Source organism: Micromys minutus (genome assembly GCF_963924665.1).
Source record: "Micromys minutus genome assembly, chromosome: 6".
Classification (NCBI taxonomy): Eukaryota; Metazoa; Chordata; class Mammalia; order Rodentia; family Muridae; genus Micromys; species Micromys minutus.
Genome location: NC_137975.1, coordinates 31121016 through 31143199, shown reverse-complemented (window position 1 = coordinate 31143199; position 22184 = coordinate 31121016). Strand labels below are relative to the sequence as shown.

The following is a 22184-nucleotide window of genomic DNA, read 5'->3' as shown; positions in this document are numbered from 1 at the left end:
CAACCATTAGTGTCTAAAAATCTGGTTTCTGGGTAAAAAAACAGAAATGCTCTGTAACTCCCCGACTTCCTCTATCGATTCTGAAGTTTCTGGGTAGTTATTTCCAGAGAGCTTCCTGCTATAAGGAACAATACTGGCCTGATGTCTAACACAAAGAAACAAATATACAAATTGAAAACATCAAGGGCTTACTCTTTTTATTTTACCTACTCTTAGTACAAGAACAGGTACTTCACATTATTAAATCAATATGAATTTGTATATTTTATGTAGGTCAGCCCACAAAGATTGCTAACTGTATTGTGATGCATTAAACTTTGATTTAAATATTGTTGAGCTCCACTTTGAGCAGAACACTTGGGACTCTTTGGCTGTGTGCATCAATAAACCCTACTACACAGAGAGGGATAATAAGAGAGAGTACAAGAGGCAATAAGAGGAGACTCTTATAGGCAAGGTCGACCAGTATACCAGTCGATGGAGGATTAATACTAAGCTTTGGAAGGATTTTATACCACTGCTGAGATACCATATAAAGTATGCTAGCTTTTAAAGACAAGAGAAGGCTGTTCTTTCAGGATGTAGATCCTCTCTCTTTCTAGATTGTCAACTATCTGTGAATAAAGAACAACTGAAAGATTCAACCCCTGCCTCTGCTCATCTAGGGGACAGACAGCTCAAAGGCGGGTAGTCTGGTACAGACTGTGATTGATTAGTGCCTCAAAGACATGGAAGGCTGGAGTGTTAGTATCTACGGCCGAGTGACACCAGGCTAACTTTAGTCGCTTTTGCCTTTTATTGCTCACCTCTATCTGACCTAATATTCTTATAATTATACTGATTTTCTACCATCCTTCTGAAATCTAACACTCCACCAGCTTCCACTGAACCAAAAGTTAAAAATACTATCAGAAAACCTCGGAGACCCCCAGCAGAGGCATCTCCTTTGGTGTATGCCATCTACCAAGCACTTCCAGTGATGGATTTGAAAAATGCTTTGACTTTTTATTTTTACTTTTATTTTTACTCAGTAACTATAAAAACTTCATGAAACTGTTTCCACCCTAGAACATGTTATTTGGGACATCCTGGATCTCTGTGTCTGGGGCCTGGTCAGGTATATTTGTGTCCAAGTTAATCTGTCTTCTCCTTGCCTCGATATGAGAACTATGATTTTTTTTATGGATACTAAGAGTACTCATAAGACTAAAAATCTATATAGAAAAATCCATCATAAGAGAATGAACAAATCAAGACTATAATATGTCCCAAATATATATATATATACTTGCCTAACATTTGGGCATGGAGTATGCCTATAATCTAAGAAATAAAATTGGGGGTGGGAACATAAAGACAGAAAGACTTTCATTTTAATCCTTCTGAGACAGTGGTGACTTGCCAAGAAGAGCCAAGAAACAAACAAAATCCTCCAAAACAAACACCTAATAAAATAATGGTAGGGTTGCAGATATGGGTCAGTAGTAGAGTACATGTTCAGTATTTGCAAGGATCTGAGTTCAATTCCCATTACTGCCAAAAAAATAAAAGAGCATCAACAAATCCAAATAAGACTTATTAAGGTTGTTCTAGTGAAAGAATTCATTTGACATAAAACACATCCTACTGGAAGTTCCTTGGGTTCCAGTCATCACTGAACAGTTTTGGGACCACTAATCAATCTGATCAGAACAGAAGGGACAGATAGAGTGAGGCGACTGCTTTTATAATCTGTATTCCAAACACCCACACATGTCACATTACAGAAAGAAATCTGCATGCATATATTAACAGTTTAGCATGTAAACACTACTGATGATTTGCACTGGGTTAACAACCCCTTATACCCTGTCCATATGGCTCTGGAGGAGTACAGGGTTAATGCTGACAGACACTAACTCCACTCACCAGTTCAAGAAATGCCTGAGACAAGACTTCTCAGGAACATCAGTGAAAGGAAGGATAACAGGAGAACCGCAGACATGACAGGTCTCAGAAGTGTTACTAACTACTTCACCAGAGGGGCACGACTGAGTTCTGAAATGATTGACTGGCTCTGACCTACTCTTACCCCTTAAAGCCCACAAGCTGGTGATGACTTTCACAACAAGTCATTAGGATGCTAATTAAGCCACTGTCTCCACAGGTCACTGGCTCTCTGACTAAAGAACAATTTGATTCAATTTCAATTTTTAGTTTTTGGTAGCACAAATACAAGTATTTATTTTTAATAATGTGTGCCTGTGTGTGCATGCGTGTGTGCGTGTGTGTGTGTGTGTGTGTGTGTGTGTGTGTGTGTGTGTGTGTGTATTTATGTGCACAGGAGTGCAGGTGCTCAGAGATGTCAAAAGAGTAAGTTAGATCATGGAGGTAGAGTTACAGGTTTTTGTGAGACTTACAGGGTTCTGGAAACCAAACTACTCCTCTGAGCTGTCTCTTCAGATTCCTTCTCTCTGTGTCTCCCTTTCCTTTCCTTGTACTTTCTTTTCCATCTTTCTCTTTCTTTTATTTTTCCATTTTTTGTTTCTTTCTTCCTTTCTGTAGTGATTTAAATGAGTATGTATGCCCCCACAACCCTATTGTCTCCCATATTTGCATGCTTAGTAACCAGGGAGTGGATTATTTGAGAAATATTAGGAGGTGTGGCCCTGTTGGAGTAGGTGTGGCCTTGAATAATGAGGTTTGACTGGGGTATAGACTTTCAGATTGCAAAAGCACACGTCAGGCACAGTGACTCTTTGCCTTCTTCCTATGGAGTGGGATAAAACCCTCTCAGCTGCTTCTGCAGCATTATGCTCTCCATCATGATAATAAAGCACAAGCAAATGCTTTCTTTTATAAGGGTCCTTAGCCTTGAGTTAGTGCTTGATCTAGCACTGGAGATCTGGAACCAGGGGAGGCCACCTCCTGTGGCCAGGCAGCAACCCCAATGGATAGGAACACCAACCCACCCACGAAACTTTCAACACCAAACTTATGCTGTCTAAAGAAATGCAAGGATTGGGGATAGAGACTGGAGAAATGACCAACCAATAACTGGCCACACTTAAGAGTCATCCTATAAGCAAGCACCAATCTCTGGTACAATTAATTTCACTCTGTTATGCTTGCAGACAGGAGTCTAGGGCATAGCTGTTTTCTTAGAGACTCCATCTAGTAGCTGATTTAGAAGATACAGACGTCCACAGCCCAACACTGGATGGAGATTCAGGACGTTTATGGAAGAACAAAAGGAAGTATTATGGTTTTTAAGTGAATAAGAATCACATGGGAAAACTATCAGAGTCAACTAACCTGGACCCTTGGGGCTCTCAGAGACTAGAGTACTAACCAAAGAACATACAGGGGCTGTGCCTACACCTCCTAGATTTGATGTGACAAGTTGGGGGTATGCCTGGGTTTAGGGGAAACCTGCTCAGAGGAGGAGGAGAGAGGGCATAGAGGAAAGGATTATGGGAGGAGGTGACCTGGAAGAGGAGTAGTTCGAGGTAAAATGAATAAGTAAAAACTTAAAAGAATCGTATTGGTTATGATGTTTCTTCCTGGCATTAAAACAGTGGCAAAGGTACTTTCTTCTTTTCCTTTCTATCTTAGTGAATGAAGAAGCACACTTTGGCCAAACTGACATTGGAACCAATAGCAAGTTTCCTGTCTAGTGTGCACGAAAGAGAAAAATCTGGATTGTCTCTGCTTCCTTTAGAAATAAAGCGGTCTTCTATCATTCTCAGACAGTGGTGGTGATGGTGGTGGTGGGTGTGTAATTCTTAAAGATGGTATGTGTAAGAAGATTAAGCTTATTAAAACTCCCAGAGCATTTAGCAAAAGCATATAGCAAGTGTGCTTTCTCTTACAAACTTTGTTTGCACTTGGTCATAAGGGGTTTTGGGATGATCACAAATACCTTGACATCCATCACCTATTTTCTGAAAGATTAAATCCTGGCAAAAAGAAAAATTAGGACCAAAAGACCAGATGTTTATCAAGAAATGGCTAAGTCTTCAGGGCCAAAAATTTGATATATAAATACATACATACATACATACACACACACATATATATATATATATATATATATATATGTATATATATATATATATATATATATAAACACACATTTTTGTTAATTTAAACAATTACATTAATTAATATATAATATATAATTAATGTATATTTTTAATATATATATACATTAGTAATATACAGATAGAGAGAAAGGGGTCAAGGGAGAGGAAAAGAGAGAGGGGAATAAACAAGGAGAAAATTTGAAGAATCAAATGTCAAATGAAGTCATTCTTGGTCATTTCTGTTATGGTTTATCCCATGACTTGTGAGGTTGAGCAAGACAATCATGAGAGTAAGGACTGTATGGTTTTGCAAAGACATTTTGCTTCACAGTGGTCAACAGAAATAGGGTTGAATTATGATATAGCAAAGGCTCTTATGCTTGACTTGCTGCTGAGGGCAGTGAATGACAAATGACTTTAGAACTTACGGAATGTGGCCGATCGTTTACCACAAGCACACTGTTGAGTCTTAGTGTCTCACAACCCCAAGGACCACATGTCCTGAGGACATCATGCTCTTATGGAGTTCTGCTCTGCTTGCAGCCCTCATACCTCTATTAATCTAAGAATGATAGAAAAACTTTAAGGATGCTTTAAGTCTCTCTCTGGGCAGTATCTCTGGCACTCACAATAATAATGCCTGATCTCTTTCAGGTACTGTTGCTGGAACAGATTAATGATTCAGTCACCACCCTAGAAAAGAACTTAGAGATGTAGATTGTCAGCAATGACTGCCACTCTCAGAAACATTTGGTAAAAGAAAATTGTTAGTGAAGCTAGGTGGAGATGTTTTTACTATTGGCTCTCATGTGGAAAATCTTAAATGTGAAGTTCAGACAGGCACACCTCTTATTAGTTAAGCCAGGGACCTTTTATGGTCAGGGGACAAGAACAATGGCAGCACTGGCTGACTTGACTCTCACTGAGGCTGGGCTGGCGATAATTTATATCTTATACACATTTTTACCCTCAGCTTCCTGATATGATTTAATGAAAATTGCTGTTGCGTTGATATTCATCCTAAGGATTTATAGTAGGTATTACTGGTTTTTATATAAAAGTTTAGATTTGTGATTCTTTTATGATGCTTAAAAGATTAATTTTAAAAATAAATAATAAAATAATTACTCCTTGCTGTCTGCTGGTAAGAGAAGCTGGCTGAGAAAACAGCTTTGTTTGCTTACAGTTTGTTAATCTATAACAATTTGCTTAGTTACAAATGTACGTGGGTTTTTGGAAATAATTTGTTTTCTTTATTAAATTGTAGATAATATTTTTTATTAAATCCATGACATTTTATGCAATTTTTTACATTTTTATTGGGCATATTTTATTTACATCTCAAATGTTATCCCCTTTCCCAGTTTTTACAATCATTCACTAAAATAAATCAAAAATGTAATCACATTGCAATTTTACACTTCTTGAAAGATTTTTTTGGAATATGTAAGCTATAAGGAAAAACAAAATGAGGGGGTTCAAAAATTATTCCTTCTATCCATCAACTCTGTTTATGAATGCATGTATTATGCATATATGTTTGTATGCATGTATGAATATATTTATGTAAATAATGATATTGGACTCTACCTTTTGCTTCATACACTCACTTTTTGTATACATACTGTGTGGTATGTGTATATACTGTGTGGTATGTGTGTGTGTTAGCAAATGTGTGAATGTTCTCTCTTTCCTCTTTCTTACTGGCTCCAAAGTTAAAAGAGTTCATTGTTTTCCTGCTAAAAATCGGGACTGCTAGCCCCATTAAATTAAGCTTTGTTCCCACAGAGAAAAACATCTGCTGAGTAATTTCTTCCACTGGCTGCCACAGGCAGCTGCCTCTGGAGGTATCTCTATTGACCCCTAGTCACCAGCACTAAACACTGATCCTCAGGCAGGGGACTGCCTGCCTTCGTTTACGGACCACAGGATTGTCAAAACTTGTATTCTGTTTCTATTTGCTTAAGGCAGAAATATTTTTCAGGAATTTTTACATCAAATGTGGAATATCACCCCAAGTCTCTCAAGATTGGGTTGTTAAAAACAAATAGAAGGGATTCTTCCTTGTGTTTGCAGAAAAAGCTGGAATTACGTGTATTTTATTCACATGAGAATATATGATCTCCTTGCTGAATACACGAAAAATGTTTTTGTTTAGCCAAAAATTAAAACAATTCCTGACATCATCTCTACTAAAGAAATGAGGGAGTGTCTTCCATTTACATCTGTCTTCTCTGACACAATGAATCTGGACACAAACAGGTCTCATGGATGCCTTTCTAGTGTTCTTAAAAACAAACAAACAAACAGCAGAATGTCTTCTAGGCACAGCTACTTGCTGCTGAACAAATACATAAGGCATATAGTTTTCTATAAAGAGTCAACTCAGAGCCCTTCCACGCCTCCATGAAGGAACTTGCCTGTGCTGACCAGGGAGCATTCTGGAGCAGAAATAACTTACTGTGAGCAGGGACAATTTCTGAGTACCTTACAGGGACCAAGAGAAAATTTTGAATGGGACTATATGTTGGGCAGGTTTATTTAATTCTGCATACATTTGTCCCATGACATAATTCTTAGTTGCTTTAAATACAAGTGGCTCAAAGACATTCTGAAGACAGTCGTTGGATTACTAAGACCCCCCCCCACCTTTTTCTTTTCTTTATTAACTTAACTTTTTCTGCTTTTCACTATTCCTTCTGCCAACAAGTAGCTTCAATTGTCGGCTTGACATGTTTAAAAATGAGAACCTGTGCTGAAGGGTTGGTTGCAGAACCTTGTTTGTGAGGCACTTTCATCATTGTTAATCGATGAATGAGGCCATAGTCCAATATGGGTGGTGTCATTACTGGGAGCAGGGGTAGCTCTGGTTGTATATAAGAAAGCAAGCTGAACACATCAGGGAAAGCAGCCAGCAAGTAGTGTTCCTTATGGATTCCTGCTTTGTACTTCCAGGTACCTTCCTTGAATTCTTGCACTGCCTTTCCTCAAAAACATGCTGGAACTTGTAACCTAAAATTAACCGTTTCCCAGCCCCAAATTGCTTTGGGTCAAGGTGAACTGATAACAGATCTTCTCTCTTTGCTGGCATGAAGAAATGAGTGACCAAACCTAGCCTGTTAAACTCTCAGAGTAAGACATCACCTTTATCACCTGCTGATAATTCTAAGGACAGTAATTGCAAATTACTGCAGAAGAGGGGTTTATATCACAGATTAGATGCTGATAAATTTGACTTGCACATTTTGCCAGTGATAGATTCATTTCCATTATCTGAGTACTTTTAAATTTCCTTTCCTTTATCCTGTTGTTGGACAACATAAGTTTCCTTTTGTTGCCTCTTAGTTTTGCAGAATTTAAAAACAGACTCAGAAGGAAACTGAAGGGCAGTTTGCTTAGAGTTTACAACTAAAACAACCAGCAGGTGAAAGGGAGACTCCAGCAGCTGTTGTGAGGGAGAAGATAGATAAACTTCACTTTTCTTTGGCAGAAGACACTGAGTTGCATGGGCTAGGCATAGGATGTCTGCCTACAACATTATGGAGACTGGGGTGAGCTGTTTCCAGTGTAAAACTGACAATGCCAGAAGTGGTTGAGATTTTAGGATTTGGTCTGATATTAGTAGTAAATTAATAGATGGAGGGGAAAAATAAAACTTGTGATTTTTATCCTGAAAGTTGGCACATTTCTTAGTTATGATCTGTGCAATAAAATGTGGGATAAATGGCTGAATTTCAGTCTGGGTAGAGAGAGAAAACTCTTGACTAGGGGCAATGAAATGGTAAGGCTAATTGATGGTAGCATACAGGGTAAGTGTACAAAGATTTAGGAACGTTAGAAAACAGGAAGTTTAAAGAAAATCAGATGCTGTGGAGAAACTGAGTGTGGAAGTTAAGATTTGGTAGATACTTACCTTCCTGACTATATCAACACCACCGGCCGATTCCCTATAGTGTTATTTATACATATAGATGTCAGGGCTAATCACTGGCAACTGGATAACCAATAGCCATTCTCTTTTCTGGAGAAGTCTACTTCCCCTGTTCTTAGAAACCCTCACAGGTTGTAACTCTTCGGGTAGGATTCAGGCCCCTTTAAAAAAGATGAAACTATTGTTTGAGGGATCATGCAATGATCATTCACTCATTCACTCATTGATTCACTCATTCATCCATCAGCCAGCTCCAGAGAAGAGCTGATTTGTGGTCAACTGTTTAGTAGTATATATCTTCTCTGAAGGCCTCTTGTCAGCTAGTTTGAGATGAGTAATTAATATTTTGATGCCTTTTAACAAGTTAATAATTCATTACTATCTTGGAACCAAGTAATTCAGTCAACGAGCAGATAATAAAGATTGAACCAACTCTATCTTGGTTACAACAGAATTAAATGAAGTACATATTGTAAAATAGCATATTCAGTTTGAAAATGTTCTTCTATAAAAATGGTAATTTAGCTTTTGCAAAGTGTGCGTGTGTACGTGTGCGTTTATGTGTGTACTCCATTGTCTGTGAACCTCAGCATTAAAGTAATTCCTGTTTTTATTCTCTAAAGTAAAAAGTTGCTTACAACGATCATATTTTTAATATGGCTTACATTAGTTTTCAATGCACTATTCTGGGCAATAATGTTTACCTGTATCTTGCATGAGCTACAACATTGTAAGAACATAATACTGTGCATTCTTCCAATTAGAGCTAGAATGTCTAATGTAAATTAAGAGCACACTTCCTGGGTGTGGTGACAACAGATTCTTTACATGTTCCTTCTTTAAGTGTTATTCCCATTTCAAGGTAGGTTAATTAACTTTCTCAGGATTTTATGGATGTGCACGAAACTGAATTCCAATGAGGTTAGGAACACATTCAGTTTGTTAAGTTAGTGATGTCAGGAGAAACCCCAGGTGGGCGCTATTCCAGATGGCCTTTGCTACTCTCTGTAATAGCTTAAGTTTTTATGATTTTCCAGTCTGTCACACAAAACCAGCCACTATAGTGCATAATGTTTAATACATCCTTTAAAAATATCATGTATTTTCTAAAGAATGGTAGGTTTGTGATACCTCAATATCAAAATAAAGATATTTTATGAATGTATAAATTGTAAGTGGATTGTAATTGAGACTTTGAGATTTCAAGAAGAAAAGTTTCTAAAAATCACAGTTGAAACCTTCACTCTAGCTTGGGTCTCACCTAAGGTCCTACCTGTGAGCTATATGCTCAACCTATAGACAGAGGTACTTGAAGATGACATAGTCGTTGCCACCAGTATGAAGTTGAAGAGCAGCATGGTGAAAGAGTTGAGAATATTTGAATCATCTTTGTAATTCAGTAGGTCACACGTGTCCTTTGGGTATCTAAAAACCCATTCACAAAATGGAAACTTTGAAATGAAACTTTCATATGATTCCAGAGCAATGCCAAATGACTCAGAGATGTGATTTCTAAAGTGCTTCTTACTCCACTTCTCACAAGGAAACATTTTTCTGGTCCGGTCTGTCTGTCCAGGCTCCATCATTACCAAACCGGAGGTTTACATATGAACTAGTTTAATGAAAGATGTGAAAAGGGGGAGGGTAAAGTTACAAATCCATTCTCATCCTGAATAGATTACTGCCTGACAAGGTCACAGTCTTAATTACCGTCAAGTCTTGGGTCACTGCTAGGAAAGAAACCGAAATCAGAACACAGTCTGTCTTAAATCATGACAGCCACTGTACATAATTTGTTTTAGAATTTATTATGAAGCTATAGAAAATAAATCTATCATTATTTAAAGAATGTTTTTTAACTTTATTATATACTACATAAGTATTTGCTTCATGATCAAATGAATAAACTAAGGTGAGCTTTCCTGGTCCATGGCTATTCTTCATGAACAGATAAAATCAAATACTTTACATATAGAAAACACAACAAGTGTGGTCACAGCCTTAGGCTCCAGATGCATACCTGAAGAGAGTCTGCACATTCACAATTGTCTTGGCATCTGCCATGTAGTCCTCCTCGGCACTCATGGTACTTTCTTTGTCCACAACCACCATGTTGGCCGCAAAGGTCACTCCACACCTGAGCAAATCATCTAGGCTTTGAAAAAAATTCACAAGGAGAAAAAACAAAGAAGGTCTTTAAATAAACAAGAATACTGAGCACAGTGCCTCAATCTGCTTATTGGTAGCTGATTTCACAGAGAATACAGATAGAGTCTAATGAGAACTGGAATGCAATATGGTCTGCTGATATAAATTCAGAGTTCGTCGCATACTAACAGTTCCAAAGCATCCATATTTGGAATCTGTGCTCAGTAACACTTAGTATATAAATGGTTAAATAGAAAGTAAGGCAATAAATTATGCTTATAGCTAGTGTATTATTTCAAGGACAAAACATCCTAATTGGTTTAAGTTGCTAATTTTCATGAGCGTATAAAAGGGGCAATGGCTATATTAATTTAGTCAATAAGCTAACGTAGAAATATAAAGATACGTGATATGAATTTATAAATCAACCTATCTATCTATCTTTCTATCTATCTCAATTGTTCCTACATTAAAATGAGAGTCGTGTGTGTGTGTGTGTGTGTGTGTGTGTTTGTCTGAAAACATTTTTTTTTATCAAGAAATCGAATGGTCCAAGTTTCTTTGTCTGTATGAGGTAACCGGAAAAAGTGGTTATAAGTAGTTGTAAAAGATCCTGGTCAGTTTTCATTCTTATTTCAGTAAAATGTATGGACTGGCATCTTCCCTGCACATTAAAGAAAGGGCTGTTTATCATGAAGGCTGAACCTGGGCAACTACTAGTCTCTCTGTCTTTGCTTTGTACAGACTAGAAAAATGGGACAAAAAATGGGGCGAAACTAAACTTGACCTAGTAGAAGGGTGGACAAGTTCCACACCTCAGTGGGAACAGACAGTAGGAGGAATATTAGTTCAGTGAGGATAGATAAAAAAGTCAGTTAATGTCCACACCTCCTGATTCAAGCTCACAAAAAAAATCCCAAACAAACAAAGAAACAAACAAACAAACAAAAACTGCTGTCACTGCTGATATTAACGGAAGTTATTTTCTGGACAGCTCATAAAAGCACATGATGGGTTAACTGGCCTCAAAGAACTATTAAGAAAGCCTCAGCCTGAGACCCCAAGGAATAACTTGGGGGTGTGTGTTGGGAAGACAAATAGTACATTTGAATTTGGAGCCATTCCCTGTGACAGATATTTTAAGGCCAAAACTGTTTACACAGCATTTCATTGCGAATACATTTCCCATGGGAAAAGAAGACAGAATTGTAATATCTGACCAGTACAATGATCGTCGAGCTAAATTTCTACTCTTCCAGATTCATTGTATTTCTTCCTAATCTGATTAAATAACATTTTAGAAATGATCAGATAAGGTCTAGGGCTTTACGTCAGCAGTAAGATGCATTTCATCATGTGCAGCTCCTTAATTAAAACCACAGCAACACAGAAAAAAAGTTATGTAGAAAAAGAAGGTGATGTGGTCCCCAATGGAGGATTTGGTGATGACTAAGCCATCTTGCTTCTAGTCACTTGTTTCAAGGTATTGCATTTTCAGCCTCTTTAGTCTTTTTCTACATCAAAATCCTCTCCTATAATTTTACAGATCAAGAGAAACATAAACTGGTAAAAAGTCAGGTTTACTGAGTCAGAGCAGAAATGATTTTGTAAAACAGACGTTAATAGTGAATAAATATTTTGCTACAAGAACTTGTTCTAAGTGCCTTGAAACACACTGCTCTCCAGTGCATCTATTGACTTCATCCTCCTCAAAGTATTATCTGCTGCAGTGACACAGGATGTTGTTATTATTAAATGACGCATTGGAATATAGAGATTATATATATGGTTGGAATGTTAGTGGAACATATAGAATCTTTGGGTTCTTAAGGCTTTTGTAGTACTAATTAACATTTTAGCAGTTTTGAGTAGGCTAGGAACTTACTCATGTGAGTCCTGGCTGTCTTCTCTCTGATACTCCTCTGTGCTTTAATCTTCTTCCCTTCTTATAAAGCAGGCTGCTTTAAACTGTTCAGCCACCAGGTGGCGATCACAGCCAATGAAACCCATACCAGAGATGCCTTTTTTACTTTTCCATGTTTTCCAGGGTGGAAAATGTGAAATTTGCAAGTGTGAGGAAGTGTTCTTGCTTAAATGGATTTTATATTCTTAAAAATTTCAAACGTAGGCTCACAAGAATTATACAGAGACACTACATACATAATTGCCTCTATAGTACATACACATGCATATAGATATGGTGACCAACCTTCAAAAATTATTAGTATACAATCAATCAGTCCTCGTTATCTCCTTCTTTAGAATTTAATATTCTTATTTTCTTTTCTGACCATCACACATATTTTACAATATTTCTTGGTATTCATCTGATACTAATTTTTTTATTAATAGTGTCACAAAAATGTTTGTTTAAATTTTATATTTTATGTTAATACACTGCATAACTGCGTGCATAACAAAATTTTTCTATTAGCAAGTGATATAATTATGAATTTTGAAATTTTCTGTAAAAAAAATTGTCAAGAAAGTGTTACTCTTGACATTGAAATTATGGTAGCAGCCTCATGGTGTTGCAATGTGGAATGCCACTTTATCAATAACGTTACCACAAAAAAATAATTGCTGCTTTAGCAAAAGCTTCAAGACTGGAAGAGCGTTGCGAATGTGTGAGCCTGAGCAATCTGACATGCAGCATGGTCTGTTGCAATGCAGCAATGAATTGCAGCTTAGCAGGACGATAAGAGGTACACGGCACAGCGGCGAGTGCTCCACATGCATGGGTCACCATATTTACTCTACCAACACGACAAAGGACACTGATCATGCAGGAAGAAGACACAGCACTTGACAGTTCACAGGACACTGCACTTGTCATGTGACACAGACATTGTCACCTACTTGTCAATGGAGCCCACCATGTAGTAAACCATTGGAAACCAACAGATTGCATCCAGAAAATGCATATCTGGCCTATGTGGCAGACGGGTTACAAAAACAGAGTGTCACAATAGGGACAGCACTTCTAGGGAAGGGAAGCAAGTGTGTGAATTATTACTCTTAATTAGGACAATACTTATCAAATATTTCAGTTACCCAGTGCAGAAAAGAATTTGACAAGGAAGGGCAAATGGTTGTTACATTTTCAGATGACCTTAAGCACTACAAATGCCTCTAAGTAGTAATCAATGAGCTTGTGTATCAGGAGAGCTTTGTCTAAAGAATGGATATAATTACATTCTTCATATCTCAATATGTCTAGTTGATAGTCTACACATGTATGGAAAAGTTGCGCTACATAAAGTTACATGGACAGTATTCACCTGCGACTTTACCGTCTCACCATGGCATATTGATGCACAAATCCTCATTGTCACTGAAATCTTTATGTGTAAGCACAGCAAAAGAAAGAACCACAGACTTCACCCTTGCTTAGAGATGACTTAATAAGTTACCTCCACTTTATAGTTTTTAATTTATGTATGCATCCACCGAGCATACATAGACCCAAACACTGTTCAATGAACTTTTAAATATATCATTGTATACATGAATCAATTTATAACATATGAAGAATTTTAAATGCATATAGAAAATCATAAGAATGCAATCTTTTATTATAAAAAGAAAAAAAGCACTGGCTGCATCCAGGACACAGAACTGGGAATAATACAGAGAGATAATATTTATTTGGGGTGTTGGCAGATGAGGAAGAATTTGATATGTGCATGGCAGATGAAAGATTCTAGTTCAATGTAAGGAGAGAGAAACTTGAAATTTCCCAAATGCTGTTCCCCAGTTGGATGAATTCTTTCCCTATTTACTTCCTGTTGGTTTCTGTCCTATCTCCTTAAACTCTAAACAAACATAAAGTTCAATACAGTAATGTATTTAAAAAATAACTTTGAAATAATGATACTGTTAAAATTTTGACTAAAATTCTCCCAGATGTTTAACTCATTGGTAATATTGAATAGACCAGTACTATTATATTGTATAAACTACCACAATTTTGGTGTAAGAATTCAAAATTGTTTAACTTGTAACCTTTATTCACTTTTGTAATTGTTTCTAGTTTGTGTCACATATGACATTGGTATGTTCACCTTCAGATGCCTTTTGAGCATCAATTTCTATCAAGATCTCAAGCAACCACAGAGTGGATATTATGCAATCTTTAACTATCTTTAAAGTTCTTAATCAATATTCTAAGACATGTATTTGCATAGTTTAGGATAGAGTTTTCAGTTCAGTTTCTAGACCACTTTCTTGCTTCTTAACATTAGAAGGTCATTATTTTACTGCTCTTGATACACTTTATAATTTTAGAAGTATGCATAAAGATGCAAGCACCAGAAATGCTCAAAGACCAAGGTAGTTTTGTTCCAAAAAGTATTTTTGCATGTGTCTTTTAAAATTTCTAGATCCTTTGTTTCTGGCTTTTTAAATATCCTAATTATTAATCATAGATATGCACATGAGATTCCATGATATCTATTTTAATCTAGTATATTCTTTTAGGATAAGATTATTCCAATTTATTTAGTTTTTCTTTGAGGTTTTTGTTGTCAGGGTTTTTTGATTTTTGTTTTGTTTTTGTTTTGTTTGTTTGTTTAGTTTTGTGTTCTCAGGAGGTCTCTACTCTATACTTTTTGGAACTCTCATACAATCTAATCATTAAATTTATTACGAGAATTATTTTTTCTGAGTAATAACAAGTACTCAGACTTGGAGCAAATAGTATTTGTGCTATATCCACTGCCATGTGAGAGAAAAAATTCAAGACAAGACTGTAATATGTTTTCCTCTTATTTATTACTGGTAGAGATAATAAACTTTAATTTTTACAAGAAGTGCATTTTCAAAGAATCTCATGAATTTTAGTTATGATGTATTTGCAACATACTTTTGAAGTGAGCAAAATATCTTCCAAATTCTTAGAACTTGCTTTTAAATAAGATTCATCTTTATGTGATTTCACCAATCTGAAGGGATCATCTAATCACCTAAATCATGTAAGTACATACTCTCAGTGAACCCCAGTAACTAATGACTAACCTGTGGATTAAAAGAAAATAGAAATATAAAGAAACAAAAACCTTTGCATTCATGAATTTTATAGCGGTTCATTTATCTGAGTTAATATCAGCTATTAATATATAAGGCTGTTTAGTAATTTAGTTACACAGAATTGGCCAATTTTCCTTCTCATTGGGAGACAGTGAATTTGAAAGCATAGCTTTACATCGAGAAGCACGGCTATTGAGAAAATAAATAAGCACATGGAGAATTCATTGAAAATATGTCCTTTGTCTCATTTTCATTACATGCATTCAAAGTATGATGAAATGATTAATATAGTGAAAAATTATTTAAAAAAACACAATAAGCTGTGTATTTTCTCTCTATTTGTTCTATTAGAAGTTACATGGAGAAAAAAAATCATGGTAAAATAGTCAAGGAATTTTCCTATAAACTTCCTAAAAAGTTGATCATATGAAAATAAATGTAAAAGGTGTTATTTATATATCATATATAAAACAAGTTTTTTAAACATACTGAAGTATTTTAGGTGTTTTTAAATCAAAGAGATTTAAATGATACATTTGTCAAGGAAATAGATGCACGTCTAATAAATTTGTAGTCCCATGCCAAACAAAACTGACAATTTGACTAGTTATAAATCAAATAAAATGTCGAAAAAAATGTACAAAGCAGCCAGTGTTAAGAAGTACAGGTAGATAAGCACATCTGTTAATCGCAGCTCTGAGTGTAGCATCTAATAAGAACACAGGCTGTGAATATAAAATCTCATGCCTTTATAAATATCTCAATACTGTACGTATATTAAAATACTAAGTAAATCAACATCACTAGACCGTAAAATCATAAATTTCTTAGATTTGCAAAGTTCAAGGAATCCCTTTCTGTCCAATTGAATTATTAAGCATAATATTTTTATTTCAACTTCAAGGAAAGGATGTAAAATGCTTTTAGGATCAAAGTTAATTTCATCAGTATTTTACAACTACATTTAAGTTGTCCTTTTAGTCTTTAAATTGTTTGATCAGGGTTGTGAGAGATGACTCAGAAGCTAAGAGCATCTGCTGCTGTAGCAGGGGACCTGGGTGATTTCCAGCATCTGCAGGGCAACTCAAAACTCTGTAACTCCAGTTCCAGGGAATCCAACCCCTTTCTTCCCCATTTGTAGACACCAGGCAGTCAACTGTTGCATAGACATTCATGAAGGCAAAATACCAATATATGTATAATTTTTAAAAAGGTAAAGAATTTAAAATTAGTTACAAGTGCTTAATATCAGTGTGTGTGTGTGTGTGTGTGTGTGTGTGTGTGTGTGTGTGTGTGTGTGCGTGTGTATGCAGTACATGTTCAAAGCTTGGGTGTCTTCCACACTAGCCAAGCACTGTTCTACTAAACTATATTTCCAGACTCTGTTTCCTTGTCAACTAGACTTTTACATAAGACCTTTCAATAACTTGAATAGTAACAATGTTACAGTTTTTATAGGAGACGAAAATCTAGCATATTCAGGGTATCACATATGTCAGATCTTATGGTAGTAAGATTTATTTACTTGCATTTACTCAGTTACATTTATTATTTAAGGATTTTCTTATCCTTTTTAAATTAAAGAGAAAGTGAGATAATGCCACAAGAATAAAAATAAAAATAAAATAATGGTCCAGGTTCCTCTAGTGGTTAGGTTTATATATCATCTCAGTTCTGTCTGTAACATAGCTGTTTATTTCCATAGGATAAGGGGAATTAATTAATCATATATTTTATCAGCAACAGGTAAATAATCTGCAGTGCTTTGGACATCATGCGAAGGGGTTGATTGATTTAATAAATGGTCAGTGTAGAAATTCAAGGCATCAACACGGATCTGGCCCTCCTCTGTATAAGTTTGGGCCATATATTCCAGCTTTGGCTTTCAACTCAATTTAAGCTGGATGACCTTAAAGGTGGAGGCTATAATTGAAATATTGGAAATCGTCCTAGCACCACAAACAAAGGTGAACCATCAGAACTGACAGCACTCTGACGAACTGTGGAAAGACCGCAGTGGCTATCAGGAGCCACAGGAAAGATGTTTTCAGTGTGCCAGACTTCCTCTTGACACAACTGAAATGTGCAAGACTTCCGAGCTGCAAACATTCTGAACATTCTATTATGTGTTGAAAGCACAAATTGGATCTACATGTTAATAGTTTATTATTATGACACTTCTTTTTCTCGTTATGGAGAATTCATTTGTATTTTCGATTAATTTATCACAATAGGCATTCACTTAATATTGGCTTCACCACTGCTCACTTAAACTTGCTGAAACTCCAAATTAACCAACAATTGCCAAAGTGTATGGGATTATGATTGTGAAAATTCTTAGAATATGGCTCTATGTTAAGGGAAAAATAATCATTCCCAGTAATTTTGTATAATACATTGCAGAATAAAAATCAGTTTCAGATGAACTGGTATCTCATGGCTTCGAAAGAGGGAAAAAGGACTGCTTATAATCTCTGGGAGCATTATTTATTGAATTTCACTTTTTTGAGTCTTCATTTCATCTAACCAGCTGAAGATAACTAAAAATGTTAGATGTCACTTTTAGGACATGCAAAGGAAGCTAAAGGTTTTACATAATGTCCTTGAAATTTATTAAGTGAAAAGAAATAATTATAATCCATGTGATATAATAAAATAACCTTGCTTATTTTGAGTATAAAGAAAACTATAGCTATCAGATATTATCAAACAACAGCATCATGAGGACATTTATAACCCAAAAGGTCAGCAACTTTTAAAGATGAAGTTATTTCAGTGGGTAAATATTGGAAATTAAGATACAATAGTAACCTTTAAAACTAAGTGCAAACAATACATATTGTTCAAAAACTATGAGTTAGGAACAATGACCTCACTGGTGCATTGCTGGCCCTGTTCTTCAAATCGATCAAGGGCATTTTGCCTGGATGCTATTACATCTTTAGCTCTGCTTCATACCATTAATAATGGAAGTCTCAAAAGTTTAAATTAGATGTAAGCATTTACATGGTTAATTTCTTGAGTACGTCTCTCCGTTGTCATGATTATTTGTGTAATATGAATGTATAACATGTAAAATAAAGTTAAAATGTGAAATATAATGACTTGGAATGGATTTCACTCTTTGCTATCATTATAAGCCATGAGCAGAAGAAAGAACACTAGCGTTTTAAGTTGGGCTGTGTGTTTTCATTCCGATAGGATAGTATTAGATAGCTGTGTACACACTGGCAGAGAAATAGCGGCCTGTCCATAATGCAGGGGAGCGGAAGTGTCAGATGTTGTATGTGATGAATCACATTTGGATATTAAAGCTACAGTGGTCAACATGGAATGGAATGGGATGGTTTGGCTCATGTTAGTTATAATCAGGTAAAAGATAAATGGCTGGGTCAAGATTACTTCACAGGGCTGGAGGCTAAAAATGAAGAATATAACCTCTGCTTCATAAGAAGAACACCACTCCTAAATTTAGAGAATACGAATATTTTTTATGGAGAGCTAGGGAAGAGTTACAAATCAGACCCTCAGATTTAATATTAAAATAATGTGAGTGAAAGGACAGATTAGTCTGGACTGAGGGCTGCCAGACGATGCTCTTTTACTTTTAAAGATTCTTACTTCCTTATTTTTATGACAGGAGCCTTGATCTAGTCTTTCACAGTGAGGGCATGACTATCTTAAATTCTGCTTGTAATGTTGATAAACAGTCCTAAACTGAGCATTTGACTTAGTTAACCTAAACATCTGTGGTACCAACTTAATTTACCTACAGGGAACCTCCAGAATTCAGAGTGTTGAAAAAACCTGGGAGGAGCTTGACAATCCCTCTGTTGGTATAAACATCCTACACCCTGACTGTCACACTACTGAGGTTGCGTGCATATGCAGTAAATTCTTCTAACACCGTATCCATGGCAATCAATATACTCACAATTATAGTGAGGGGCACTGTAACATGAACATCAACTGGTTTTGACCATTTCATTCAGGATCCTATGCATTCGTCTGTAAATTTTTCGAAATGCTTATAAGCCATCTTAGTTAGCAACGTCAGTCACCCTAAAAAGTTCTAGACAGCATGATGTGTTTTCTGCAATACTATATGAACATTAACATAAGTAAAACACACAGCAACATCCTATGGTGTAACATATAAAGGCAGATCAATAAATGCTTCTCTGATAACAAATTACTAAAGAACAAAACTCTCCAGTTTTGTCAGGTATCTTTTAAGCTCCTTAATTAAATTGGGGGAAATTCAAAATAGATATTTTCCACTGCTCCTATGAGTAAAGCCACTGGTCCTATGAGTAGATGATCATTTGCATATTAAATTCAAATAAAAGTTTGCAATGATGTTTAACTAGAACTAATGAAACATGATCATAACCAATAATGTTTGGCGTCAAAGCATTGACTGCCTCCCAACAATTTGTGCACCATAATGTATCTGATTCAAAGCAATCAGTAAATTTAAATAAATGCACAATAAAGTTAAAAATTCTGTCTTTGTATCTGAAAATATACTTACGGGTTATCCAGTAGAAGAACTATGGGATTTAATTCTTTCTTTGGTCTATAATATGCCCTGAGAGGTACAATAAAATTATATAATCCATTTCCAGCTGTTTCAGCTGCAACTATAATTAGTTTATTTTTGAATCCATAGGCTTTTGCGTCCTCATAGTAGTTATGCTGACAACTCTAGAGAAGAAAAATCAGACAATGAAATGCCATTTTTATACTTCATGAAAATTTGGTAAAAGAATTTAGGATATGTGGTTAGGTAAAATTTATCTACCCAATTTTCTAACAGATTGGAACACAGTTGCAATTGTCTTGACCCAGTTCTCCACCTAGATGTAGGAAATAACAGTGTGGAGGAAAATGAAAGGGAGTAGGAAGTACTCGGGTTGATGCTGAGAAAGGATCGTGTGCACTGGTTACACTGCAAGCAAAACTGTTGTATGCCCACACACTATCTGTTTCCTTACAGCATAAACATATGACACCAGTCTCCAGAATTTATTGATATCCTGTTGAAAAATCCTCAAAGATATTCCTAGTCCTAGTTGCCCAGAGTGATATAATAAGAAAAAAAAATTTAAAAAAGAAAAGAAGCCAAAAACTAAAGAATGGAAAAAGGTAAAGAAAATTGAGCTGTTTAAGGACAGAGCAGGCTTAAAGAGCAAGAAACAATACACAAGAAAGAAAGCGCAACACTTGATAAGAATTCATCACAGAGCAAGGAGAGAACAAATTTGTTGAAAAAAAATGTCGCTAGTCCTAAGAGGTTAGGCTCAGAGGAAATTAATTAACATTACTAAATCAAGACAGTTTTCAAGCTCAATTATCTGTTCGCCTAATGGCTTTAGTGGTGTTTTTCTTCACCATTATATGTCTCTACATGGACTTCTCTTTATTTACCTGGGTTGATATTAATTAGTTTTTTCTGTGTTAATTACCTATGAAGTATCCTTTTACCATTATCCCTTAATAAAAGTATTTTAAAATGCCAAAATGAAGCACAAGATGAGCAATGTAACCCAAAAGTTAATTCAGAGCTAAAGCTATAAGTTAGTAGTGAAGCATTTTCTGAACTTGTTTGAAACATCTAGATAAATTTGCAATGGTGAAAAAAAAACTAATCAGAACATATTTAATGCAACCGTAAGAATCAACTGCAGAACAGAGATGAAAATATCACAAATGCAAAACACAGGCCAAAAAAAAAAAAAAAAAAAAAAAAAAGCTAAAAGCTAAAAAAATATCACAATCAGAAAGGAACCTTATTGAAATTGATTAAGGGTTTTTCTAGAATTGAGCAAGCTACAGGCCACATACAAGTGAGTGAATCATAATCCTGAATAAACATAATTTTATAGCCAAAGAGATTATTATGAAAATATAGACCAGCCAAGCTCATAGGATCTTACTCAGAAATAAAGAAATAGTGAATATCAATAATAATAAAGCATATTTATAGTGACCAGAAGAACAGAGGCATTGAAGAAAAGAATGACTGCAGAACTGAAAACCAAGCAAACTGTCCCCCTAAGATGAAAGTAAAAGGAGTCCTAGGAAAAGCATAATGAAAAAAAAAAAAAAAAAAACCTGTCAACCTCCAAATCTCATTGGTAGAAATTTTAATACTGGAGAATGAGGCAGCAGGGAAACAATCCAGCAAAGAAGAGGAAAAGTATCTAAAGAAAGAGAAGAGTAGAGAATAAGGCAAAGGTCTGCATAGGATGAGGTATGGAGAGTTTTTAGTTCTGATATTCAGACTCTGCAGCTGTATAAAGCCCATATTAAAAACAAAGGCAGGGAAGACTAAGAACAGGGATGGATAAATACTTATGGGTTGATTCATAGAACAATTAGAACTTCAGCATCCACAAAGTATCACAAGGCAAGAGAACTACTATGTTTATAAACACACAGAAGAGATACAGTAACAAAATCTAAGGACAGGATCTGAAAGTAGTGTTGAGAAACCTTGGCTGGAACAGTCAGCCTACAGTGGGATAGAGTGATGAGGTTATCCCAATTCATACTCTTCAGAGACAAAATAGAGCCAATGATGAATGCCATCCCATAATCCCAAAGAAAACAGCCATTTTCAGAACACATCCTATCACACCAGCCTAATATTACTGGAATAACAATAATCTCTTATATAGCCATGAATAATAAAACATATTTTTCTGTATTAATGCAGCAAAAGGTTGTTAGTAATTGCTTTTAAAGGTCCTTTACTGACCTATTTCACTCAGAGATGAGCCTTACAGTGAAATTTGGATTAGTTACTTGGAGAAAATTAAGTTCGACTCTTTTGGTTTCCTGATGGTTTTCCCACACTGTACAACTAAATATTTAATAAAAGAATTGAGTACATTAGAACTGACTCCAGGCAGCAATCATGATAGCTAAGATTTTGTTATACTAAGAACAGTCCTGAAGGAAAACATCAAAAGTACTGTATGTGAAGAAGAAAATGTACCTGTAGAAGG

The 22184-nt window shown here is 35.7% G+C and overlaps 1 protein-coding gene across 3 annotated transcripts in view; it reads right to left on the bottom strand.

The window, feature by feature from the left end:
• Positions 1-22184, bottom strand: part of KCNT2 (potassium sodium-activated channel subfamily T member 2) — a gene marked incomplete at both ends in the record, with an annotated part of 388861 nt that overhangs the window by 57507 nt on the left and 309170 nt on the right. For 2 of the 3 annotated variants that reach the window (XM_080917663.1, XM_080917664.1), the window contains 2 exons: positions 10016-10150; positions 19706-19878. In XM_080917663.1, coding sequence (XP_080773789.1) covers positions 10016-10150; positions 19706-19878 — 308 coding nt within the window. Of the gene's footprint in view, positions 1-10015; positions 10151-13002; positions 13075-19705; positions 19879-22184 lie in introns of all 3 variants that reach the window. The other variant, XM_080917662.1, reaches the window with a different exon arrangement.